This window comes from Lepidochelys kempii, chromosome 7, assembly GCF_965140285.1.
Source record: "Lepidochelys kempii isolate rLepKem1 chromosome 7, rLepKem1.hap1, whole genome shotgun sequence".
In the NCBI taxonomy this organism is placed as follows: domain Eukaryota; kingdom Metazoa; phylum Chordata; order Testudines; family Cheloniidae; genus Lepidochelys; species Lepidochelys kempii.
This window is the reverse complement of record NC_136386.1, coordinates 21,545,025-21,568,123: the sequence shown is the minus strand read 5'-3', so window position 1 is coordinate 21,568,123 and position 23,099 is coordinate 21,545,025. Positions and strand designations below refer to the sequence as shown.

The window sequence follows — 23,099 nt, the reverse complement described above, 5'->3', positions numbered from 1 at the left end:
TGCCCCAAAGAGCATATTCTTTTTTTTTTTTTTCCAAAACCATTCTCTTCCCTCGTCACCATGTAATGAATTCCTAACTCAGTAAGTGCCTCCAGCTTGGGGTGTCTCCCCTTCACTTCACTGTACTCTTACAAACATTGAAGCCAATTGGACTACTCATATGCTTAAAGTTAGGCCAGTGCTTTAATACCTTGCTGAATTAGGGCCAAATTGTGCCATTTAGGGACTGGCCCATGTTTGGATCCAGCAGAGCTACAGCATCTGGGGGAAACTCCAGGACATCACATGCTTCCAATATTTGCGCTCCCAGTAATGCAGGAAACAGTGCATGCCCGTCCCCAAACAGAAGGGCTGTGATGGAGCCTGGCTCTTACACTGCCCTGTTGGGCTAGACACAGCCTGGTCCTTATGGGGCATGTTCTCCCCTCTTCCTGTGAACATACTAGTTTTGTCTTGGTTCATGAGCACCCATGTGCTGGTTGCGATCCCTGCTTTTCGGCTTCGTTCTTATGAGCCAGCATTGTATTGAAATGCACAGGAATCTATTCTTGAGGATGTCTACTTTTCCTCGTCGGGTCATTTAAATGACACAGAGATAGTGAGTTAATTGAGGCTAGTGTGCTCCTTGTGACAAAAAGGATGTGTTTGTAGAGAGGGGAAGGAATAGCAAATTTGGGCAGCAGCATCACAGCATGGTCTTCTAGACATCATTTTGCAGCTCCAAGATACAGCCTCAGGGGAAAGAATGACGAAGAACACCAGGCTTCCCTTAGAGCATCCTGCTTATAAAACTGGGGAACAATGTTGCCCTTAGTAGCCAACCTCAGGGAGCAGAGAATTTCTTGTGGATATTGAAAGGTCAAATACTGTCTTTCAAACAGAGGGATTGTACTTTTAACCATAGCATGGTGTTTAACTTTGGTCAAAGGCATCATAGGGGCACACCTGATTTGCTGTAAAGGAACCAGTCACAACGAGCCTCATTTTTCATATGGAGGAGTAGCTCAGAGACTGCCATGGTCATAGGCCAGAGAATGAAATTGACTCTCTGGCCTGGTGGCTAGGGAACTCACTTAGGAAGTAGGAGACCCAAGTTTGAAACCCTGTGCCACAGGTGCCGACTTCTAGTTTTCCCTGGGGTGCTCTGCCCCGAGGCCCCACCCCCACTCCGCCCCTTCTTCCGAGGCCCCGCCCCTCCCCCCGCCGCCCCTCTCTGCCCTCCCCCAAGCACCTCCCTGAGCTTTTTGGTGGCGCAGCCACTAGTATTTTCCAGAGTCAGCTTCTATGCCCTGTGCCAATGACAAATCATGTATGTGCAGTGGAACAGCTTCAGCAGAAGAGCTTGGGAGTGCTCCACCCCTGAATACCTCATAACCCAGTGGCTAGGGTATTGTCCTGCAGAATTTTCAGTCTTACTGTAATTCTCTTTTTCGATATTGAATGTGGCCATAAAGAATTGGATGAAATAATGAGAAAACCCTACTAAACAAAACATCTAGGGGGCCATTCTGCACCTGAAGACCCATGACTTTCAGTGTAAGATTTATGCTACTGTCCTTTTCATCCCCTCACGTACAAGAGAGCCAGCATCATGTGGGAGTCACCCTCCCAGCCAGAACCCAGCAACTGATCTTTTATGTTTGAAGGGCACCATTTCCCAGGTTGGAATTTATCCTTGTGGAGCCATATAATCTCACTTTGGATTGTATGGCCCATATTTAAACACAGCGTTTTTTATCAGTAGCCAAAGGAGGAAGAAAAACAGTGTATGGATTAAAGTTAAGCGTGCTCTATTTGAGAAATGTTTCTGTTAGAAGCTGTAAAGCTTTTAGCAATAAAGACTAGAATGACTTTGTGTAAATAAATTTTATGCTGTTCTGTATTGATTCTCTCTCTCAGTGACTCCTGGATCAAATGTGTTCCTTTTGCAATTCAAATGGTGATTTTTTCTAACAGCCATTACTCCAAACCCTGAGGATCTGAAAACCAAGCTTTTATCTGCCTCTTATATCATCTCTTGGTATAAAAATCTTGCCATCAACATATAGCTGATCATTTAGCAGATAATCTGTAAAGCACGGTAAAAACTAGCTTCCCTAGCTCCATTGGCTCTGCACCATAAAAGGAGCACTCATGTTTTAAAGAACCAGTTCTGTTTAGTGCCAGTTATTCTGTTCCCTTCGGTTCCAAAATGCTTTTACTGAGCATGCTTATCTCCTTACAAACCTGAACAGTTTCCTGAGAAACAAGGTCTTCACACCACATTCCCTCTGCTTGAATCAAATGGTAACAGTGGTGACTATGTGTATACAAAGTTGACAAATAGTACAGGGCAGCTCTGCCCTGCCTTTGAGTGCGGGGGAGCTGGAGATGAAAACGGCTTTTGTTGAACCTGTGTAAAGGTTTGATCTGCCAGCTCTGCCATTGAATCGCTGCTTGCACAAGCCACTGTGCCACCTTTAAACAAGACCTTGTTAGATGATCAGATTTTATTTTAATCACTCGAACACCCAGTTTTCATTCTTAAAACCTGTCAGGCGCACACGGTCTCTGCTGAGCTATTAATGGTTTGAGAGCCCCTGATAAGGTAAAACATTAATGATGGTTCAGGTCAGATTGGGGGATCGGGGTTGTAAAGAGAACTAGAATGGCCTCCATGTCATGAGCTTATAGCAGTACTGCCTCAAGTGACATTGCGCAACCAGGAAAAAGAAGCAACTTTGGAAATTAACAAAGTAAAAAGGTGAGTGAGTGGCTACGGGATTTTTATAAAACATCCTATGCTGTCTTTTTCACTAACTTAATAAGGCTGCCATTCCAAAATGAACATAGATAAAGAGAGAGGGTTCCTTATGAGAGAGAGAAAATTAGGTTTGTTTTATTTGAGAGGTAAAAAATAAAAACTTTAAAAAGAACATTTCTCTTAGTGCATCCTGATTCTGTCAATTTCTTAAACAAACAAAACGACTCAAAAATACAATCTCTAAGTTTCTATATTAAAAATAATTGTCAGTTTCTTGATTATAACTCTCAGTTGAGTCATGCTGAATTTTTCTCCCTAGGACCTTTCTGAGGAAGAAAATTTATCAACAGAAAGATGGTAGCAATGTGAGCTGGAGTGATAAAGCCCTAGTGAGGTGCAGTATTTTGAACCTTAAGCCATGTTACAGTATCTATTGCTGCTTCTGTTTATGTTGTAATACCCAGAATGTGCTAGGTGCTGTACAAACACAGAACAAAACATGTAGTCCCAACCTCAAAGAGCTTCTGCCTAAAGGTAATGCTAAGAGGAACAGGTTTTTGCTGAATACTGCAGAGCTCTGAGGCCAGTAGAGATGTTTAATAAAATAATTTGTCCCTTTGTGACCCAATTTCTTTTCATAGCTACCAAAGTTCATCCTTTTCAGGATACTGGGCCAGTCACTAAACAGAATCCTCCAGGGTGGAAATACCTTGTTTTACTCTAGCATCTGAAAAGGAGCACTTGTGGCACCTTAGAGACTAACAAATTTATTTGAGCATAATAAGCTTATGCTCAAATAAATTTGTTAGTCTCTAAGGTGCCATAAGTACTCCTTTTCTTTTTGACAATATAAACTAACACAGCTGCTACTCTGAAATCTAGCATCTGAGGATCTCAAACCATGCCATTGACATTGCAGCACCCCGTGAGATAGGCTAGCATTGTTTTAGCTGTTTGGGACCTGAGGTAGTACGGATGAGTTAGGTCTCAAATTTAAAAAAGTGTCCTTTAATTTTGGGTGCCCAACTTTAGCCATCTGGGGCCAGACTTACAGAGATACTGAGCACCCACAACTTCAGCTGAAGTCAGTGAGGGCTGCAGTTGTCTTGTTTGGAACAAATTACACCCTGCTTTTGAAAAATGCGCCCTATGTGATTTGCCCAAGATCACATAAAGTGGCAGAGACGGAAACAGACCCCAGCTCTTCTAACTTCTAGTCCTGTACTCGAACAACAAGACCCATCCTTGCTGACGATAGCCTGTAGACAGAGGAACATACCGATTCTAACACCTCGTTTTTGTGATGTAGGTGTGGCAGAAGCAGAAAGGGCAATGGCTCTCTCAGGGCATGGTCCTGTCATAGTGTTTGTAAGGAGACTGAAATTCACTAGTCTAATCCTAGCCCCTTGTTATTATGAACAAACTGGGAGAATGGAGAAGATAAGATCAGGTGTACAAGCATCCTAGCTGAAAACACCATGTGTCTCTGTCTCATCTCCAGATTGGAGACCTGGAGAAGAAAAGAAAATGAAAGGACTGAGCATGCAAAGAAGAAGCGAGCAATACTGGAGCTCCAGAAATTGCAGCACCTCCACTTTCCAACAAGCCACTGGTTCTGTACTCAACCAGCCACTTCCCAGCAATGTAAGGCTCTTTATTCCCAATAACATGTAATATTTACACATGGGACAAGCGTAGGTAGGGAAAGGACTTGTGAATAAGGAGAAATCAGCACCCAAAATAAGTCTATTTTCATAGGTATGTCTCTAATTGAAACAGATATCATATGCATCATATTTACGGCTTGATGCAAATGATGGGTGACATTTTTTCAAGCCTGCACTAACTTTTTGAAAATCTTCATTTCAAGTGTGGAGCAAAGCAAACCACATTAATTTGTAAAATGACTGCCTGGAACTAACACCAAGTTCTCCATAAGGCTGAAGTCCCCAGAGTTACTGTACACAGCCAGCCCTAACATTCACTTTTATGACAGTCATTTGGATGAGTGGGAAGGTTTGAAATGTAGAAGGGGAGTCCGTTCTGGGTCAGTTGTTGCTAGGGAGCATATAAAGGGGGGTTGATGGAGTGCTTTATTGTGGTGGTAGATACTCACCTGTAACCTCCCACTATGCTTCTCCAGATCTCATTTTTTTCTAGTCTACCAGCTTTTCCCCTTCTCCACCATTGACCTTCATAGATATTTAGGTCAGAAGGGACCATTATGATCGTCTAGTCTGACCTGCACAACGCAGGCCACAGAATTTCACCCACCACTCCTGCAAAAAACCTCACAACTATATCTGTGGTACTGAAGTCCTCAAATCGTAGTTTAAAGACTCCAAGGAGCAGAGAATCCTCCAGCAAGTGACCCGTGCCCCATGCTACAGAGGAAGGTGAAAAACCTCCAGGGCCTCTTCCAATCTGCCCTGGAGGAAAATTCCTTCCCAACCCCAAATATGGCTATCAGCAAAACCCTGAGCATATGGGCAAGATTCATCAGCCAGATACTACAGAAAATTCTTTCCTGGGTAACTCGGATCCCACCCCATCTAATATCCCATCACAAGCCATTGGGCCTATTTACCATGAATATTTAATTACCAAACCATGTTATCCCATCATACCATCTCCTCCATAAACTTATCGAGTTTAATCTTAAAGCCAGATAGATTTTTTGCCCCCACTGCTTCCCTTGGAAGGCTATTCCAAAACCTCACTCCTCTGATGGTTAGAAACCTTCGTCTAAGTTCTAGTCTAAATTTCCTGGTGGCCAGTTTATATCCATTTGTTCTTGTGTCCACATTGGTACTGAGCTTAAATAATTCCTCTCCCTCTCCGGTATTTATCCCTCTGATATATTTATAGAGAGCAATCATATCTCCCCTCAACCTTCTTTTAGTTAGGCTAAACAAGCCAAGCTCCTTGAGTCTCCTTTCCTAAGACAAGTTTTCCATTCCTCGGATCATCCTAGTAGCCCTTCTCTGTACCTGTTCCAGTTTGAATTCATCCTTCTTAAACATGGGAGACCAGAACTGCACACAGTATTCCAGGTGAGGTCTCACCAGTGCCTTGTATAACAGTACTAAAACCTCCTTATCCCTACTGAAAATACCTCTCCTGATGCATCCCAAGACCGCATTAGCTTTTTTCACGGCCATATCACAGTGGCAGCTCATAGTCATCCTATGATCAACCAATACTCCAAGGTCTTTTTCCTCCTCCGTTACTTCTAATTGATGCGTCCCTAGCTTATAACTAAAATTCTTGTTATTAATCCCTAAATGCATGACCTTACACTTCTCACTATTAAATTTCATCCTATTACTATTACTCCAGTTTACAAGGTCATCCAGATCCTCCTGTAGGATATCCCTGTCTTTCTCTAAATTGGCAATACCTCCCAGCTTTGTATCATCCGCATACTTTATTAGCACACTCCCACTTTTTGTGCCAAGGTCAGTAATAAAAATATTAAATAAGATTGGTCCCAAAACCGATCCTTGAGGAACTCCACTGGTAACCTCCCTCCAGCCGGACAGTTCACCTTTCAGTAGGACCCGTTGTAGTCTCCCCTTTAACCAATTCCTTATCCACCTTTCAATTTTCCTATTGATCCCCCTCTTATCCAATTTAACTAATAATTCCCCATGTGGCACGGTATCAAATGCCTTACTAAAATCTAGGTAAATTAGATCCACTGCATTTCCTTTGTCTAAAAAATCTGTTACTTTCTCAAAGAAGGAGATCAGGTTGGTTTGGCACGATCTACCTTTTGTAAAACCATGTTGTATTTTGTCCCATTTACCATTGACTTCAATGTCCTTAACTACCTTCTCCTTCAAAATTTTTTCCAAGACCTTACATACTACAGATGTCAAACTAACCGGCCTATAATTACCCAGATCACTTTTTTTCCCTTTCTTAAAAATAGGAACTATGTTAGCAATTCTCCAATCATACGGTACAACCCCTGAGTTTACAGATTCATTAAAAATTCTTGCTAATGGGCTTGCAATTTCATGTGCCAATTCCTTTAATATTCTTGGATGAAGCTTATCTGGGCCCCCTGATTTAGTCCCATTAAGCTGTTTGAGTTTCGCTTCTACCTCAAATATGGTAATGTCTACCTCCATATCCTCATTCCCATTTGTCATGCTACCATTATCCCTAAGATCCTCTTTAGCCTTATTAAAGACTGAGGCAAAGTATTTGTTTAGATATTGGGCCATGCCTAGATTATCCTTGACCTCCACTCCATCCTCAGTGTTTAGCGGTCCCACTTCTTCTTTCTTTGTTTTCTTCTTATTTATATGACTATAGAACCTTTTACTATTGGTTTTAATTCCCTTTGCAAGGTCCAACTCTACTTGACTTTTAGCCTGTCTCACTTTATCCCTACATGTTCGGACCTCAATAAGGTAGCTTTCTTTGCTGATCCCTCCCTTCTTCCACTCCCTGTATGCTTTCTGCTTTTTCTTAATCACCTCTCTGAGATGCTTGCTCATCCAGCTTGGTCTACAACTCCTGCCAATGAATTTTTTCCCCTTTCTTGGGATGCAGGCTTCCGATAGCTTCTGCAGCTTTGATTTAAAATAATCCCAGGCCTCCTCTACCTTTAGATCTATAAATTCTTCAGTCCAATCCACTTCCCTAACTAATTTCCTTAATTTTTGAAAGTCAGCCCTTTTGAAATCAAAAACCCTAGCTGCAGATTTATTTTTGTAAATCCTTCCATTCAGTTTGAACTGAATTAGCTCATGATCACTTGAGCCAAGACTATCCCCTACAGCCATTTCTTCTATGAGGTCCTCACTACTCACCAAAACCAAATCTAAAATGGAATCCCCTCTAGTCGGTTTAGCAACTACTTGCTGAAGGAATCCATCAGCTATCGCATCTAGGAAAATCTGAGCCCTATTATTATTATTAGCACTCGTCCTCCAGTCTATATCTGGGAAGTTAAAGTCTCTCATGATCACACAGTTTCCATTAGTATTTACTTTATTAAAAACATTAAAAAGGGCTCTATCCATATTCAAATTAGATCCCGGCGGTCTATAGCCCACCCCAAGCACTATCCCAGGGGAGGCTCTAATAGTTTTCTTCCCCAATGTCATTTTTGCCCAGACGGACTCTGTATTATCCATTTCATTGCTTCTTATTTCTTTACATTCTACCTCATCCTTGATAGACAGTGCTACTCCACCACCTTTGCCTTTATTTCTGTCTTTCCTAAACAGCACAGACCCCTCAATCCCTGTAGCCCAGTCATGACGACTATTCCACCCTGTTTCTGTTCCCCCTAGAGTATCTGGTTTCACTTCCTGCACCAGTAGCTCTAGTTCCTCCATTTTGTTACCCAGGCTCCTCGCATTGGTGAACAAACATCTTAATTTTTGCTGTTTGGCCTCGCTCACATTCTGTACCCTATGAGGCACAGTCATTCTACAGCCAGTATCACCTATTAGACTGGTATCTGCACTGCCCTTCCTCTTATCCACGGCTGTATCCTTTCTTACTTCGTTTTCTTTCCTCTCAATGCTAAAATCCGGTGTGGAGATTACCTGGACATCTCCCAACCATCTCCCCCAAATTCCTAGTTTAAAGCTCTCGTAATCAGCTGTGCCAGCCTCCATCCTAGAAGTCTATTTCCTTCCCTACTCAGATGAAGTCCATCCCGAGAGAACTGTCCTCTGTCCCTGAATGCCTCCCAGTGGCCATACATCCCAAAGCCCTCCTTATAGCACCACTGCCTAAGCCATCTGTTGATAGTTATAATCTTGTCACACCTTTGTTGCCCTTCTCTAGGAACAGGCAGAATCCCACTAAAGATCACCTGAGCATCGATTTCCTTTAAGCATCTTCCCCAGCCTAGTATAGTCTCCCTTAATACTTTCCAGCGAGAATCTAGCCGTATCATTTGTTCCCACATGAAGGATAATTAGGGGATTCTTTCCTGCTCCCTTTAGAATCCTTTTCAACCTCAGGTCTACATCCCGTATCTTAGCACCTGGAAGACAGCACACCCTCCTATTCTCTGGATCAGCTCTGGTTACAGGCCTATCTGTTCTTCTCAGTAAAGAGTCCCCAATCACATAGACCTGCCTTTTCCTAGTGACGGTGCTATTCTCCAGTCTATCCCCTGTTCCCTCTGGTGCAAGTTCTTTCCATTCCTATTTTCCGTTGTAATCCTCTTTAACCCATCCTGTATCCTCCTGGGGCTCATATTTGGTGTAATCTCCATTAACTCTTCCCCTTTTCCTATAGGACTAGCCGCTCTTCTCTTCTTCCTTGCCCTTCCACCTTCAGTGACTACCTGCTGAGCCCCTTCTTCATTTTCCAACTCTGCAAACCTATTCTTGAGCTCTATTTCTCCTTCACTAACCCGTCTTTTCCTCTGCCTGGTTCTTTTAGTCACATGCTTCCACTGACCACTTTCCTCACCCAGTCTCCCCTCAGAATTCCCCAGCCCTGATTCCACCTGCAAGTCTGAGCTTTTCCCTTCAGATACCTCATGTCTTTGCTCCGTAATCTGCTCAAACCCCTTCCTAAACTCTACTAGACTTTCCACCTGCATCTCCAAACCTCGGATCTTTTCCTCCATCAGCTCTATCAGACGGCATTTCATACAGACAAAACTCTTACCAGGTGCCCCCTCCAGGATCATGTACATTCCTTCTCCCTTCCACTCTGAAAATTCTCAGAATCCACTTCCTACTTTAAAGAAGAACTTGAAATCCAACAGCCTCTGTGCGAGGCCCGAGCACAGCTCTTCTCTAGTGTACAGCCCATGCACTGGTATGCAGTGGAGTCTGGGAACCGTATATTTGATTCTCGGGTGATTTGAAGCAACCCAACAATCTCCATTGAACATCTAAGAATGCAGATTTTAACAGGGAAAGATATCATGTAGGCCACATACAGAGGCAAGAGGGCCCTGAGTTCCATTTTTATGGAAGGACAACAGTGCAAGAGAAGGGGGTTGCTTTGGAGACTTGGGTAGCAGACAGGCTGCATTATGAATTCGAATGAAACAATGGTTTCAATAGGCCAGGACATCAGGACGCCCCTGTAAAAGTGGGATGTTCATTCCCCATATTATTAGAGATGGAGCAGAGTCATCTGATCCAAATCCAAACTTCCCCACAATTCAGAGAAAAGCCCAAGTTGCAACATTCATCTCTGATTCCCCACCTTCCCCAGAGTTTGGATGGTGCCTTAGATCAGAAGTTCCTGTCTGTACCCATCTCTGCTATTTACACTGTGCCCTTCCAGTTCAGAAATCATGCTGAAACTTTCCAGAAAGACATGAAGATAAATTCCTTATATAAAACATGTTTCTATTTTTTTCTGTGTGCATTGTCTCGCCTTACTTCGTTCAAGCGGTAGCTGGTTCTCCCTCCCTTCTTATGATCACCTATAAAAAATATGTATATCTCCAGGCACAGAAATAAAGCTGTAGTCATTCTGAGTTGCTACTGGAATGTAGGTCTACCCAGTTAATTTCTTTCCCATTGTACTGGGTGGGGCAGTGATACAGTTACACTTAGACACACACCCTTCCCTTTTTTGTAGTATTTTAGTTATTTTTACTTCTGTCAAGGCTGACAACACAGCTTATTAGTAAGGAAAATAAGTAGTTTCTCTCCTTTTGTGGTGAACAGTAAGTTCTAAAATAATTTTTTGGAGCTTCTGATTCAGACATTCTGTGCAGCAACTCCTGCCTTGTCTAGCTGATTTATTGTCTATACTGCTTTAAAACATGCCATTTAAACCAGCACTGTAGTAGTGAATGATTGGGACAAACTTCCCTACCATAAAGATACCTTAAAAATAAAAATATACACTTCTGAGTCTGTCAGTTATTTCAGTTGTCCTGAAACAAAGACAACAATGTACAATTGCCAGCCCAGAGTACTGGATTCCTTATCCCAGGCATTTTGCATTTGCTGGGTACCTTGTCACAGGCACATAGCATTATCCTTCCACTCTGCTTTGTTGTTAGGCTCAATCAGTGTATTGAAACATACAAAAGAATTCTGCTCTGTCAAGTGCTCCAAGGACAGGACTGTTGAGTACTGTGTTTTAATAATCTACCTATTCATACGAAGACATCCAGCAGCAGGCAGGCAGAGAGCAATGTGTTGGCCAACCAAAACACAACTTGTGTATCTCATTTGAAGCCTACCAGCCTTTGTGCTGCCACTTTAAAGGGTTAATCTTCTGTATGCGAGGCTCATGTCACCTTGTTTCAGAACAGTTTCACTAATTCTCTCCCTTCTCTTCATCCCATGTGGTTTTGGCATGGAAATAGTACTAGTAGAAACATAATAAATCTTCCCAAATGACATGCAAAACCGCATTAAACTTGCCTGGTTCTGTTGCCTGCTCAAAATTCAGACCAGCATCATGTGCCAAAAAAAAAAAAAGGTTAATTTAGAATTCACAAACCTTGTGAACAAACCTGGGTTGATTTATGGTTTGACATCAAAACTAGGTGAAATTTGCAACTTTGCCTGGTTTCAGTATGGGAATAGGTGAAACTGAGCTTTCCTGTAAGCTTTTGGCTTTCTTTGAACCCCAAACTCAGCTCTAAATCTGGGGACAGGGAGCAATTGTTAACCCACATGGATTAAAACCCAACAAAATGTTGAGTGAGTTTTTGCAGAATGAAACAGCCGAGTTTTACTTGCTCTACTCTTTGTGCTCCAGAGTCAGAAATAAATATCCACTACTGCCCAAAAACTCATTGCCTTGGTTTATTTGGTAAGGGTGTCTCTTCCAAGAGTAGCCGTAAGTATATGGGTTATGCATAAGTTCTGCTTTTAGAAAATCCTGGCAGAGCTGAGGGTCTGTCTCTAGTTCTGTAATTACTGTACAAAGCAAAAGTTTGGATCTTTTGTTGCTTGCGTGTCACAGCACTTTTCAAGTTACCACTGGTGGATGAATCAGTAGAATAAATTTCCTAGATTAACTGCTGGGGGATGGGAAAAACCTTGGTTAATGATCTGTTATTTCTACAGTATTGTTTTTATAGTTATGTTTTAGTTCTGCCATAGCTGTGCATGGTGCTTTACAGTTAAATGAAGCAGCTCCCTGCTCCAACTAGTTTACAATCTAAGGGCCACATCCTGCAAACCCTTTCTTATTTGAGTAGTTTCATTGGACTTCATAGGGCTATTAGCATAGGCCCATATATTTAAAGACATGTAGGCATTGCTGTGCTCATTTTCAAAAGAGATTTAGACACTTGGGAGCCATTCAATGGGATTTAGGCTTTGAAGTGCCTAAAATCCCTTTTGAAAATAAGATTTAGGCTCCTAAATCAGTTAGGCATTGCAACACTGAGTGCAGCAATGCCTGAATACCTTTGAAAAATCTGGGTCAGAAGGACTACTAACCTGAGTGAGGCTTTTGTAGGATCAAAGACTGTAAGTTATGGGTTTTAAAAATCAAGAAAACATTGTCTGACTCACCCTTAATAACTTAATTATCTGTCTGATGCATGTCCAAAAATAATCCAAATAAGATTAAAGAACAATAAAAAGTTTTTATTCCCAAAGGGAAAGAACAGTCAGACTTTCAACACCACAGATGTTTTGGCCTGCAGTTACCCTTTGTGCTGTGTCAGAATGTAATAATTAAAGGGACATGGTCAACCAAAAACTCACTTCTTTGAATTCCTTACCTGTGTTAAATAGCAACATCTTAGATTGTTAAAATGGAAGGAATTTTAAAAATCAATTTTGCTTTGCACCATTTATGCTATGAACTGAATGCAAAGAAGTAAAGTTTGAAGTGTAAAACTAGGTTGGTCTGTTTCATTCTCATTTCTAATCAGTCTCATTTTCTGGTTCTCAAGCAATAGCACAGTGCTTTTGTTTTCTGTGCATAGGCTCAGACTTTAAAAAAAATCACTTCACCTTTGCTTTCACCTCTGCCCTTTTGTCTTTGCTTTCCATTAACGCTGTATTAACAGGGGTGTCATATGTAAGACACAGGAGGTAATTGTCCCACTCTATTCAGGAGTACTCAGATGGGGTACTGTGCTCAGTTCTGGGCATCACATTTCAGCAAAGATGTGGACAGACTGGATAGAGTCCAGAGGAAAGCAACAAAAATGATAAAAGGTTTAGAAAACCTGACCTATTAGGAAAGGTTAAAATAACTGGGCATGCTTCGTCTTGAGAAAAGAAGACTGAAGGGGGGACCTGATAAGTATTCAAATATTTTAAGGTCTGTTATAAAGGGTGGTAATCAATTGTTCTTCATGTCCAGTGAAGGTAGGACAAAAAGCAATGGGCTTAATCTAAGGCAAAGGAGATAAAGGTTAGATATTAGGAAACACTTTTTAACTATAAGGGTAGTTAGGATCTGGAATAGACTTCCAAAGGAGGTTGTGGAATTGCCGTCATTGAAGGTTTTTAAAAACAGATTGGACCAACACCTGTCAGGGATGGTCTAGATTTACTTGGTCCTGCCACAGTTCAAGCAGCTGGACTTGATGACTTCTCAAGATCCCTCCAGCCCTACATTAATACAATTCTGTGATTCTATGAGCACACACACGATAGAGTATTATTTGCGTGAATACTCAAAGTGAATTTGAATTTTGCACACTAAAATAATTGCCGATTGTTTTAAACTGACAAAACCCTTCATGAGAGCCCTGATGCAGAGACAATTAAAAGATCTGACTTCACCCTTTGCAAGTAGTACAGTGCAAGCATCTGCAGTTAGTCTGGGTAAACAACTAACAATTTTCAACTGTGGTGAAAATTACAAATCAATAAATGCAAAATGCCTAGTATATTTTATTGTGGATGTCTCACTGTTTGACACAACAGTTAGTGTTCCCTAAACTCATGGCCAGATTCCTGGCACATGAGCCGTACTGTCAGCTCACTGCCTCCTTCACAGCTAGAATCACAGACTCACTTACTTTGTGTGTATGTGATAAGAAAAAAAATTATGTAACCTCAGAACCCCTCCACTAAATTTTACAGTAGACTGTTTTTTCTAGGAACGATGCCTTTGGCAAGGTCTGGCTGATCCGGAAGGGAAAACGTTTAATGTTTCAAAAATTTCCCTGATCCTGTTTATCTACTCCAAAGCCCAAATGGCTTCCTCGCTCTTTCTTTTGCATATAGGAGTTATAACCAAGGAACAGAAACAAAGCAATGGGACTTTTGTGACTATGGGACTTTTGTAACCAATCACAAAAGTGGAATATTGAGTAGCCAATACTTGCAGCAAACTGTTTGTGATCAATCCACAGAGAAAAAAACAAACAAATGTTGTGGGGTAAATTTAAGTTAAAAACAAATGTGAGGGAATCATGATCTGCTTGTAAATTGTCCTCAAGCAGAAAAAGAAGTTACATGTATCAAGGAAATTACTCCCAAGGAAGCATTCACTCAGCTCTAGCTACAGCACCACAAGGGATATAATTAATCAGAAAAATTAAGAGTAATTTACTGAGATTTTACAGGTTTCAGAGTAACAGCCGTGTTAGTCTGTATTCGCAAAAAGAAAAGGAGTACTTGTGGCACCTTAGAGACTAACCAATTTATTTGAGCATGAGCTTTCGTGAGCTACAGCTCACTTCATCGGATGCATGCCGTGGAAACTGTAGCAGACTTTATATATACACAGAGAATATGAAAAAATACCTCCTCCCACCCCACTGTCCAGCTGGTAATAGCTTATCTAAAGTGATCACCAGGTGGGCCATTTCCAGCACAAATCCAGGTTTTCTCACCCTCCACCCCCCCACACAGATTCACTCTCCTGCTGGTGATAGCCCATCCAAAGTGACAACTCTTTACACAATGTGCATGATAATAAAGTTGGGCCATTTCCTGCACAAATCCAGGTTCTCTCACCCCCTCACCCCTTGGTTTTACCAGCAGGAGAGTGAGTTTGTGTGTGTATGGGGGTGGGGGGGATGTGAGAAAACCTGGATTTGTGCTGGAAATGGCCCACCTTAATTATGCACATTGTAGGGAGAATGGTCACTTTGGATGAGCTATTACCAGCAGGAGAGTGAGTTTGTGTGTGTGGTTTTTGGGAGGGGGGTGAGGGGGTGAGAGAACCTGGATTTGTGCAGGAAATGACCCAACTTTATTATCATGCACATTGTGTAAAGAGTTGTCACTTTGGATGGGCTATCACCAGCAGGAGAGTGAATCTGTGTGGGGGGGTGGAGGGTGAGAAAACCTGGATTTGTGCTGGAAATGGCCCACCTGGTGATCACTTTAGATAAGCTATTACCAGCTGGACAGTGGGGTGGGAGGAGGTATTTTTTCATATTCTCTGTGTATATATAAAGTCTGCTACAGTTTCCACGGCATGCATCCGATGAAGTGAGCTGTAGCTCACGAAAGCTCATGCTCAAATAAATTGGTTAGTCTCTAAGGTGCCACAAGTACTCCTTTTCTTTTTGAGATTTTACAAAAATCCATCTTTAAATACATACCACTAATATTAGATTCTATAAATCCCTTCTTCGGTCTAAAGCCAGCTGAGAGTAATCCTTAATAACCAATCCGAACAGTCCTATATCGAAAGTCTGTTGAAAGCAGGCCAACCAATCAGCAGCCTAATGACATCAAGAGAAAAAATATACCCTGCACTGAAGATTTAGTCCTGATTGTGACGCCAAAGGTATATCTTCTGATGTCATTTCTCAGGCTCTTTACTGATTGGCTGCCATGTATTGAATAGGCCCTTTAGATGGATTAGCTGTAACCATTACTTTGGCCCATCAGTGTGGGAAGGCCCTTTGGCCAAACCATCAGTGCTGTGGGGATGGCAGCTCTCTCTCGTGGGTAAATAAAAGCTTGGCTGAAGCAGTATAGGTTTGTTTGGATTTTTGGGCACATTTTAGACTTGGTTTGTAGCTCTTTAGGGTGATTATTTTGCTGGTTTTACCTCTCACACTCAGTGACTATTAGCAAAGAGAAAAGCACATTCTTTCAGTGCAAAATAATATTTTCCTTAATCTAAACTAATGTAAAGTCTCCATGGCAGCATCTACTAGAAATGTCCTTACTGACTATTCCCAAGGGGCAGTGCTCTAGGCAGGGTTACAGGACACTGTGATAAAAACACCTGAGTCAGCCTGCACTAGCTCTTTTCCATTTGTGCAAGCACCTGTGGGGAAGTGCTACCTTTTGGGAATAATGGGTACATAGATGCTGGAACTATGGGTGCTGGGGGGGCTGCCGCACTCCCTGGCTTGAAGTGGTTTCCATGTATATCCATTACAATCCCCCACTATAAAAATTGTTCCAGCAGCCCTGAACGGGTAACAGCATTTCTACTGCAGGCAAGACCTGTGTGAGAGAGAACTCAATGTGTCTTTCACTGTAAGATCCTCCATTTTAAATTCTCTCTTAGCCCTAACAGGCAGGTAAGTGGACTTCTTTCATAGAAGACAGAATACCACTGTCCTACAATTTCCTTTAGCTCAGTCTATTGCTGTTTGCAATTTTAAAGGAAATAGTTTCGATCTGTTTCAGTCTCAGTCGATTTCAATCTCCAAATATTCAGTTTATAAATGCCAGATAGAGAAGATTTATCAAACAAATCTCACACTCTTCCTTAATTAAGATAGTATTAAAGCATAGAGAACGGAGCTGTCGAGGCAGGTGTTTAGGTTAGGGATGTGTGTTTGAATAAAAGAATACACTGCCAAAATCATGTAATCCATACTCCCATAGATACTGTGTTGCTGCAGTGATTCCCCCAAAAGCCTAGGCCAAATTCAGAGGTGCTGTGTAAGATTTACCCTTTACTCTGGAAGGGAGCTCAGATACCTGGTGATGTGCTTTGCCTAAGACTCTGTATGGAACAGACTAGAGAGAGACTAGAATAGGTAGTTTAGGTTACATATCAGGAAGTGAGTCCAAAGGAGTCTAAGTTGGCTTAACATAAATAGCAAGGAGCCAGAAGAAGCTGTAAGTTAAAATACACGGTAGTTATTTTAATTCCCACCTTTATTACACTCTTTGGAAGATGCTTTTCCTATTACACTCCTCTCTTCTGGCCCCTTGGAATGTGACACCAACCTGGGCTCCCTTAAATCCAATTACTCCTTTTTCCTGACATGTAAGGTATGCTCCTTTATGCATCACCTCGGAATCTGGCCCTCTATGTAGAACCCTGCATGTAAGCAGTATTTTTTAATCAATGCAATGAGCCTTTCAATACATAAGGATATAGAGTGCTAGAGAGGGGCTTAATAAACAAAGTAAAAGAAATGTGTTAAGGGAAAAGAATGCAATAAAATGCTGAGTGATTTAAAGTTTCCCCAAATGCTTGGAGTTTAGTGTCTCTCTCACTCCCAGGCATAGAGACCCATGCAGGTGAGATGTGGTAGTTTAGATATATGTCTGAGTTCATTTCTGTATATAAAAATACATTACGAGCCTTCTAGCTTTCTCTTTCCATTCCCTAGATCAGAATTTGCAGATTTCTGAAAACCTCTTTGAAACGGAGTTTGCTGCTTGGATGCAGCCTCACAAGAAGTCCCATGTCCTTTCCCATCCGTGCGCTGTGATGCAGGAGGCCCCCATCAACTTTTCCAGGGAATTTCCTTACAGGTAAACAAAACATTCAGTAAGCCCAGAGAAATCCAGGTTCTGAGCCAGCTCACTCTTCCTTTGCAAGTGAATTACTCAGCGGGAAACATTAATGCTTCACAGGCTGAATGTAAAAAATAAAGGCCTTTTCTGAGTTGCATTAGCTTTGTAATAGATTGATTTGAACATGTGGGGAGCAGCAGCACCATCCTCGCAGCATTCAGTCATTTTTTGTTTTTTGGAAGACCAATGAGATGAGTTCTGGGTGCAAGCCAAGGGTTTGAATGGGACAGTGCAAGCACTGGAGAACTGTTTTCCCCCCCTCTGCATTTCCCTCTTTCAGTGATTCCTTTAAACCCTCTCCTCACACTCAAGCCTCCAACAGGCAGCCTCCCAGCTGAGGGGAACTGGGCAGGAATCCTTTTAGAACTCAGCAACGCTGCACTTTGGTCAAGAAAGGAGAATACACGGTGCTTCATGAAAAAAAAAGGAGTACTTGTGGCACCTTAGAGACTAACAAATTTATTTGAGCATAAGCTTTCGTGAGCTACACCCTAGTGAGGTGCAGTATTTTGAACCTTAAGCCATGTTACAGTATCTATTGCTGCTTCTGTTTATGTTGTAATACCCAGAATGTGCTAGGTGCTGTACAAACACAGAACAAAACATGTAGTCCCAACCTCAAAGAGCTTCTGCCTAAAGGTAATGCTAAGAGGAACAGGTTTTTGCTGAATACTGCAGAGCTCTGAGGCCAGTAGAGATGTTTAATAAAATAATTTGTCCCTTTGTGACCTACTTTCTTTTCATAGCTACCAAAGTTCATCCTTTTCAGGATACTGGGCCAGTCACTAAACAGAATCCTCCAGGGTGGAAATACCTTGTTTTACTCTAGCATCTGAAAAGGAGCACTTGTGGCACCTTAGAGACTAACAAATTTATTTGAGCATAAGCTTCATGAAACACTCTCTCCCAACACTGTGCAGGCACTGAGCTTGCTGCCTCTGCAGCACTTTTCACCTTTTGCTGGTTGTAGGATTTCCTAGTTTGACAAGTGATCCAAGAGTTCTTGCAGAGCACTCCCTTTTATGGCAAAAGTTTCACTTGGAGTCTTTTTTCTATAGGAAGGGGAAGGAACATGGGCTAGCTGCTAAAGAGGGGACTGGGAATCAGGACGCATGGGTTCTGTTCCTTGGTCTACCAGCGACTCACCATGTGGTCATGGGCAACTCACTTCACCTCTGCGCATCAGCTGCTCCTTGTGCAAATTAGGGACAATGTTTATATTCCTCTCTGCCAGAGAAGAAAGATGCCCATTCATTGCCATTTGTCTTCCTCTCCTGCCTCCCCTTGCACTCCCTGAGATCAAGAACATTCCAATGCACAGAGGGTTATGCCAATGGAGAAGGGGATTCCAGAATCCTGAACTCAAGTGTATATCCGGGTTGAGGATTAAAATCCAGTCCTCCTGTAACATGAGACTGTGAGGACTGTTTCATATTGCAGTTGCTTACCTGTGTCTGATGCCTCACTTGTTTAAATCAAATTATCATGTTTTTCACCCTTGCAGACAGAAGCACTGAACAATAAGTGTAGCCCTATAACCAAAAGAGGTTCTGTTCCAGGAAACTCATGGAAACTACAAGGAATTTTCAGTTTGGGGCAGGAGGGAGCTACCCGATCTCACTCAGATATTTGCGTTGATTCCGAACATTGCGTTCCAGCCCTGGGCTGGAAGCAGAGGCTGCCTCTTCCAATGCCACTTCTAGGGCAGAGCAGTATCACTGCACAGTATCAAGCAGCCACTGAATCTGATTTTGGGAGAAGTTTAAATCCTTAGGCAATAGTTTTCCGTTAGAGATCAGTTTCTTAGGGGAGCAATGGTCTCCCCTGAACTGAGATTTCCAGCTGGACCCTATATTTTTTGATTCTTAAGTATGCCTTAATAACTCATGTTTTCATCTTGTTTTTTTAATCTTCTTTTACCCCCATTATTTGAAAGTAATCTAATGTGATATTATAGACTAGCCTGGGGACCTGTGACCACACATGACCTGGAGGCAAAACTGCGTTACCCAAGGACGATGCAGGGCTTGTTTAAAGACGGCAAAGCAAGCAGCCTCCTTGTAGAGAGAAATCTGCAGCCAACAAAATCAATCCCTAGCAAAGGGTAAGTAGAGAAGCCCTCTGTGTCTGCCAACCCATGATGAATAATCACTCTGTTCCCCCAGGCTTTTCCTATTCCCATCATGCTTCACTCACTGGCTACAGTCTGATCCCATCATTCCCTCCGTAAAGATGCGTATAGCGATCTCACTGCTGGCAAAAATCCAGGAAAGGAAAAAATTGCATTTCATAAATGTGTAAAATAATAAAACGGTTCTCATGTTCACCCTGAATTTTATTTTATTTCAAAAGTAAGAGTCAGATTTCTCAGCAAAAAACGGAATTTCTGTTTGGGGCAAATTCACAATTTTATCTAAGGTGTAATAACAGCAGCACAGAAAGCTGCACTTCTTAGCAGAAATGACAGGTGTTTACAAAGCAATCCAGGAAATTATCTGCCAAATTACCAGGTGTCATGAAGTGAGAATAGGTCATTTCAGCCAGCACTATGCATATGCAGCAGAGACATGCAGAGCCCAAGTCTGAAAATCCCACCCCTTTGAACACTACTCTGAGAGCAGAGAACAGGCCTTTAGGGTAAGTAGACAGCAGCCTAGACAGTTGGACATGCAGGTGGTGGCTGCCTGCACCTATGAATGATTCAATGGGCACAGAACAAAGGTGGCTGAGAAGTACCCAACAAAGAAAACTCTGATCAAGATATTTTCAGAATGTGTGTGTTATATAGACACCAGGTTGGTGTCTCCTTCTGCCCAACACTTTGTTGTGGCTGTTTGTAAAGCAGTGATGCAGAAGGTTGCCTAAAAGAGAGAGTCTGCTTTGTGGCTTGATCCTCCAGAGATATTTGAGCTCACTCTGGTGTAGTAAAGGGAGCTGTTGTTTGATAACCATGTCAAGCTATTAGTATAATTCTGATACGACTGCCTGGCTTATTCAAGAGCTCTTGAAGAGCATGCATAATGTCATGGTTACAGGGCTAGCTGCATCACTCTGAATGCACCTCCACAAGTGATGAGCCTCAAGCTGTCACCTTTTGTGGGGTGAAACCCCGTGATTCTCCCTTTCTTACACCAGGACCTCAGTTGCAGACCTCTGTGTGCTAACCACAGGCCAGAGTTTCAGTATCTGCAGTTCTACTTCTCAGGAGCTGTGAACAGTGGTATCCTGTGACCAATCAGCCTCTTCAAAATAAAGTATCATTTATTCTTAACAGTAGGAACACCACATAGCATAGGAAGAAAAGGAGGATTTGTGGCACCTTAGAGACTAACCAATTTATTTGAGCATAAGCTTTAGTGAGCTACAGCTCACTTCATCGGATGCAACTTATGCTCAAATAAATTGGTTAGTCTCTAAGGTGCCACAAGTACTCCTTTTCTTTTTGTGAATACAGACTAACACGGCTGTTACTCTGAAACATAGCATAGGAGAACAGTAAAAAGAAAAGGAGTACTTGTGGCACCTTAGAGACTAACCAATTTATTTGAGCATAAGCTTTCGTGAGCTACAGCTCACTTCATCCAATGCATCTAAGGTGCCACAAGTACTCCTTTTCTTTTTGCGAATACAGACTAACACGGCTGTTACTCTGAAACCTGTCATAGGAGAACAGTGTGGCTTATGTACCTAATGCTTACTTTCCCCCCTGATGTGAGTCAGGTAGGCCTACCTTCTTCAGACTTCCTCCACAGAGCCTCTCTTTGTGTCAGGCTCTTTCTCTGACAACTGGTCCCCATTTCTCTTCAAAGAGGGACTTTTTAACTGTTTTGTCTCCTTCTGACCTTAGTCTGCCAGCCCTGGGAGGCGGGCCCTTCCTAATTAGCAGCCCAGCCATTGTTTTCCTAATGGTCCTTGTGGCATTTTCCCCAGAGGTATCTTACCTCTAGTCATTATCTCATTTCCTGCTTGCTTTTCCTAACAGCCCCTTTTGACTTAGCTCCATATAGTTGACAACAACTGCCCTTTCTGCTACTGGATGATCATAGAGCATGGAGCACAGAGCATTGCATCCGATGAAGTGAGCTGTAGCTCACGAAAGCTCATGCTCAAAAAAATTGCTTAGTCTCTAAGGTGCCACAAGTCCTCCTTTTCTTTTTGCGAATACAGACTAACACGGCTGCTACTCTGAAACCTGTCATAGAGCATGGATAAATGAATACAGAGTGCCCACCTCCTCCAAGCATAGTACCTACAGTATTAGCATTCGGAAAGATTGACATGTATCTTTACCTTAATATCAATCACTTGGAGATGACTCTGTCTCTGTTTTTCTTTTCAGGAGGTACATCTTGGTGAATGCTGAGACTCCTTCAATATCCTCTACCCCGCCTGTAAGCAGCCCACTGGAAGAGAGGTTACTGAGTGTCCGATTCCCCAAACAAAAAAAAAGGGTGCTTCAAACTCTGCCCCACAATGTGCACAAGCATTCTCAGCCTCCTGCAGCAATGCAACACCTTCTCGCTTTATGAAGGCATTTCCAGGGGTGGCTAACACCATAACAAGACCACTTTTCTAGTCCTGCAGATTGCATTTTGTAATGTGATCTTTTTTCCCAAGCTATATTGTTACCTGTTTTCTCTCTTTAATCTTGTGTTAATACTCCATGGTTGATACTCGTTAGCACCAAAGTGAATATTCAGTGAGCAATAATAGCCAAAGGGGGGTCGCATTTTCTAGCTGTTAATTACCAGATAGGCTGAGAACTAGGGAGTAGGGTCGTGGAAAACTTTTATGCCAAAATCCAGCTTTTCTGGTTTCATTACCAGAGCAGAGCTCTCAAGGGTGTGCACTGACCTCTAGACCATTTCATGTGAACCTGGGACTGGGCTGGGCCTCCCAACAAACAGCATACGGTCTCCCTTAACCTGTAGCCATTTTTATGCGAGAGGGGACCTTTACTCCCCTAACAAAAGTCTTTGAGGAGGAGCTAGATGGTCCTCTCTTCCCACCAGACATTATCTGAGGAGCCGGCAAGCAGGCTTGCTGTGCTTCCCAATAACAGAAAGGTTTCTGAAGGATGCCTGGTAGCTCTACGCTACCCACCATCTGAGATCTGAGGTGATTCAGTCAGCCCAGAACTACTTGACAGGGCTTGCCTCCATCTAAAGATCTTGAGAGGGGGAGAGTGGCCCAGAACCCACTATGTGAAGACTCCAGAAGGCTGGTAAAGTCCACTAGCTCTTGCCCCCTCCTTGAAGATATCTGAAGTAAAATTTCAGTGTGGAGAGCCGGGGTGAACCCAACACTGAGGGCTGCAAAACAGATGAACTGAAATTCTCCCCCAACCCCAAATTGTTTTTTGTTCACTGAAGCCAACAGCTTTTATGTAGTCCTGCCTGAAAACTCAAGCCCTCAATCCAACCACCCATTCATTAATTGCCAGAAACTACCCAAGTCAGAGGTCAAATCACTCCAGTAAACTGTAAAAGTAATAAATGAATGGAATAGAAAATATCAAAGGTTTCACTCTCTGGTTTTGTCTTTCATTTGCACACCCAGCTTTTATTTCTTTGCAATATCAGCCTTTTCATACCAGCGAATTATGCTACAGTAGTGAACAGACAATGATTCTCATCATTAGGCTAAGCTAACGAAAGCTCATGCTCAAATAAATTGGTTAGTCTCTAAGGTGCCACAAGTCCTCC

The 23,099-nt window shown here is 42.4% G+C and overlaps 1 protein-coding gene across 1 annotated transcript in view; it reads left to right on the top strand.

Moving 5' to 3' along the window:
* LOC140915160 (uncharacterized) overlaps positions 1-22,889 on the top strand; it is a 52,145-nt gene extending 29,256 nt beyond the window's left edge. The window contains exons 14-18 of the mRNA XM_073354738.2: positions 3,063-3,137; positions 4,245-4,387; positions 17,208-17,352; positions 19,352-19,498; positions 21,734-22,889. Of these exons, the coding sequence (XP_073210839.2) occupies positions 3,063-3,137; positions 4,245-4,387; positions 17,208-17,352; positions 19,352-19,498; positions 21,734-21,923 (700 nt within the window). The 3' untranslated portion in view covers positions 21,924-22,889. The remainder of the gene's footprint in view (positions 1-3,062; positions 3,138-4,244; positions 4,388-17,207; positions 17,353-19,351; positions 19,499-21,733) is intronic.
* The last annotated feature ends 210 nt before the right edge of the window (positions 22,890-23,099 follow it).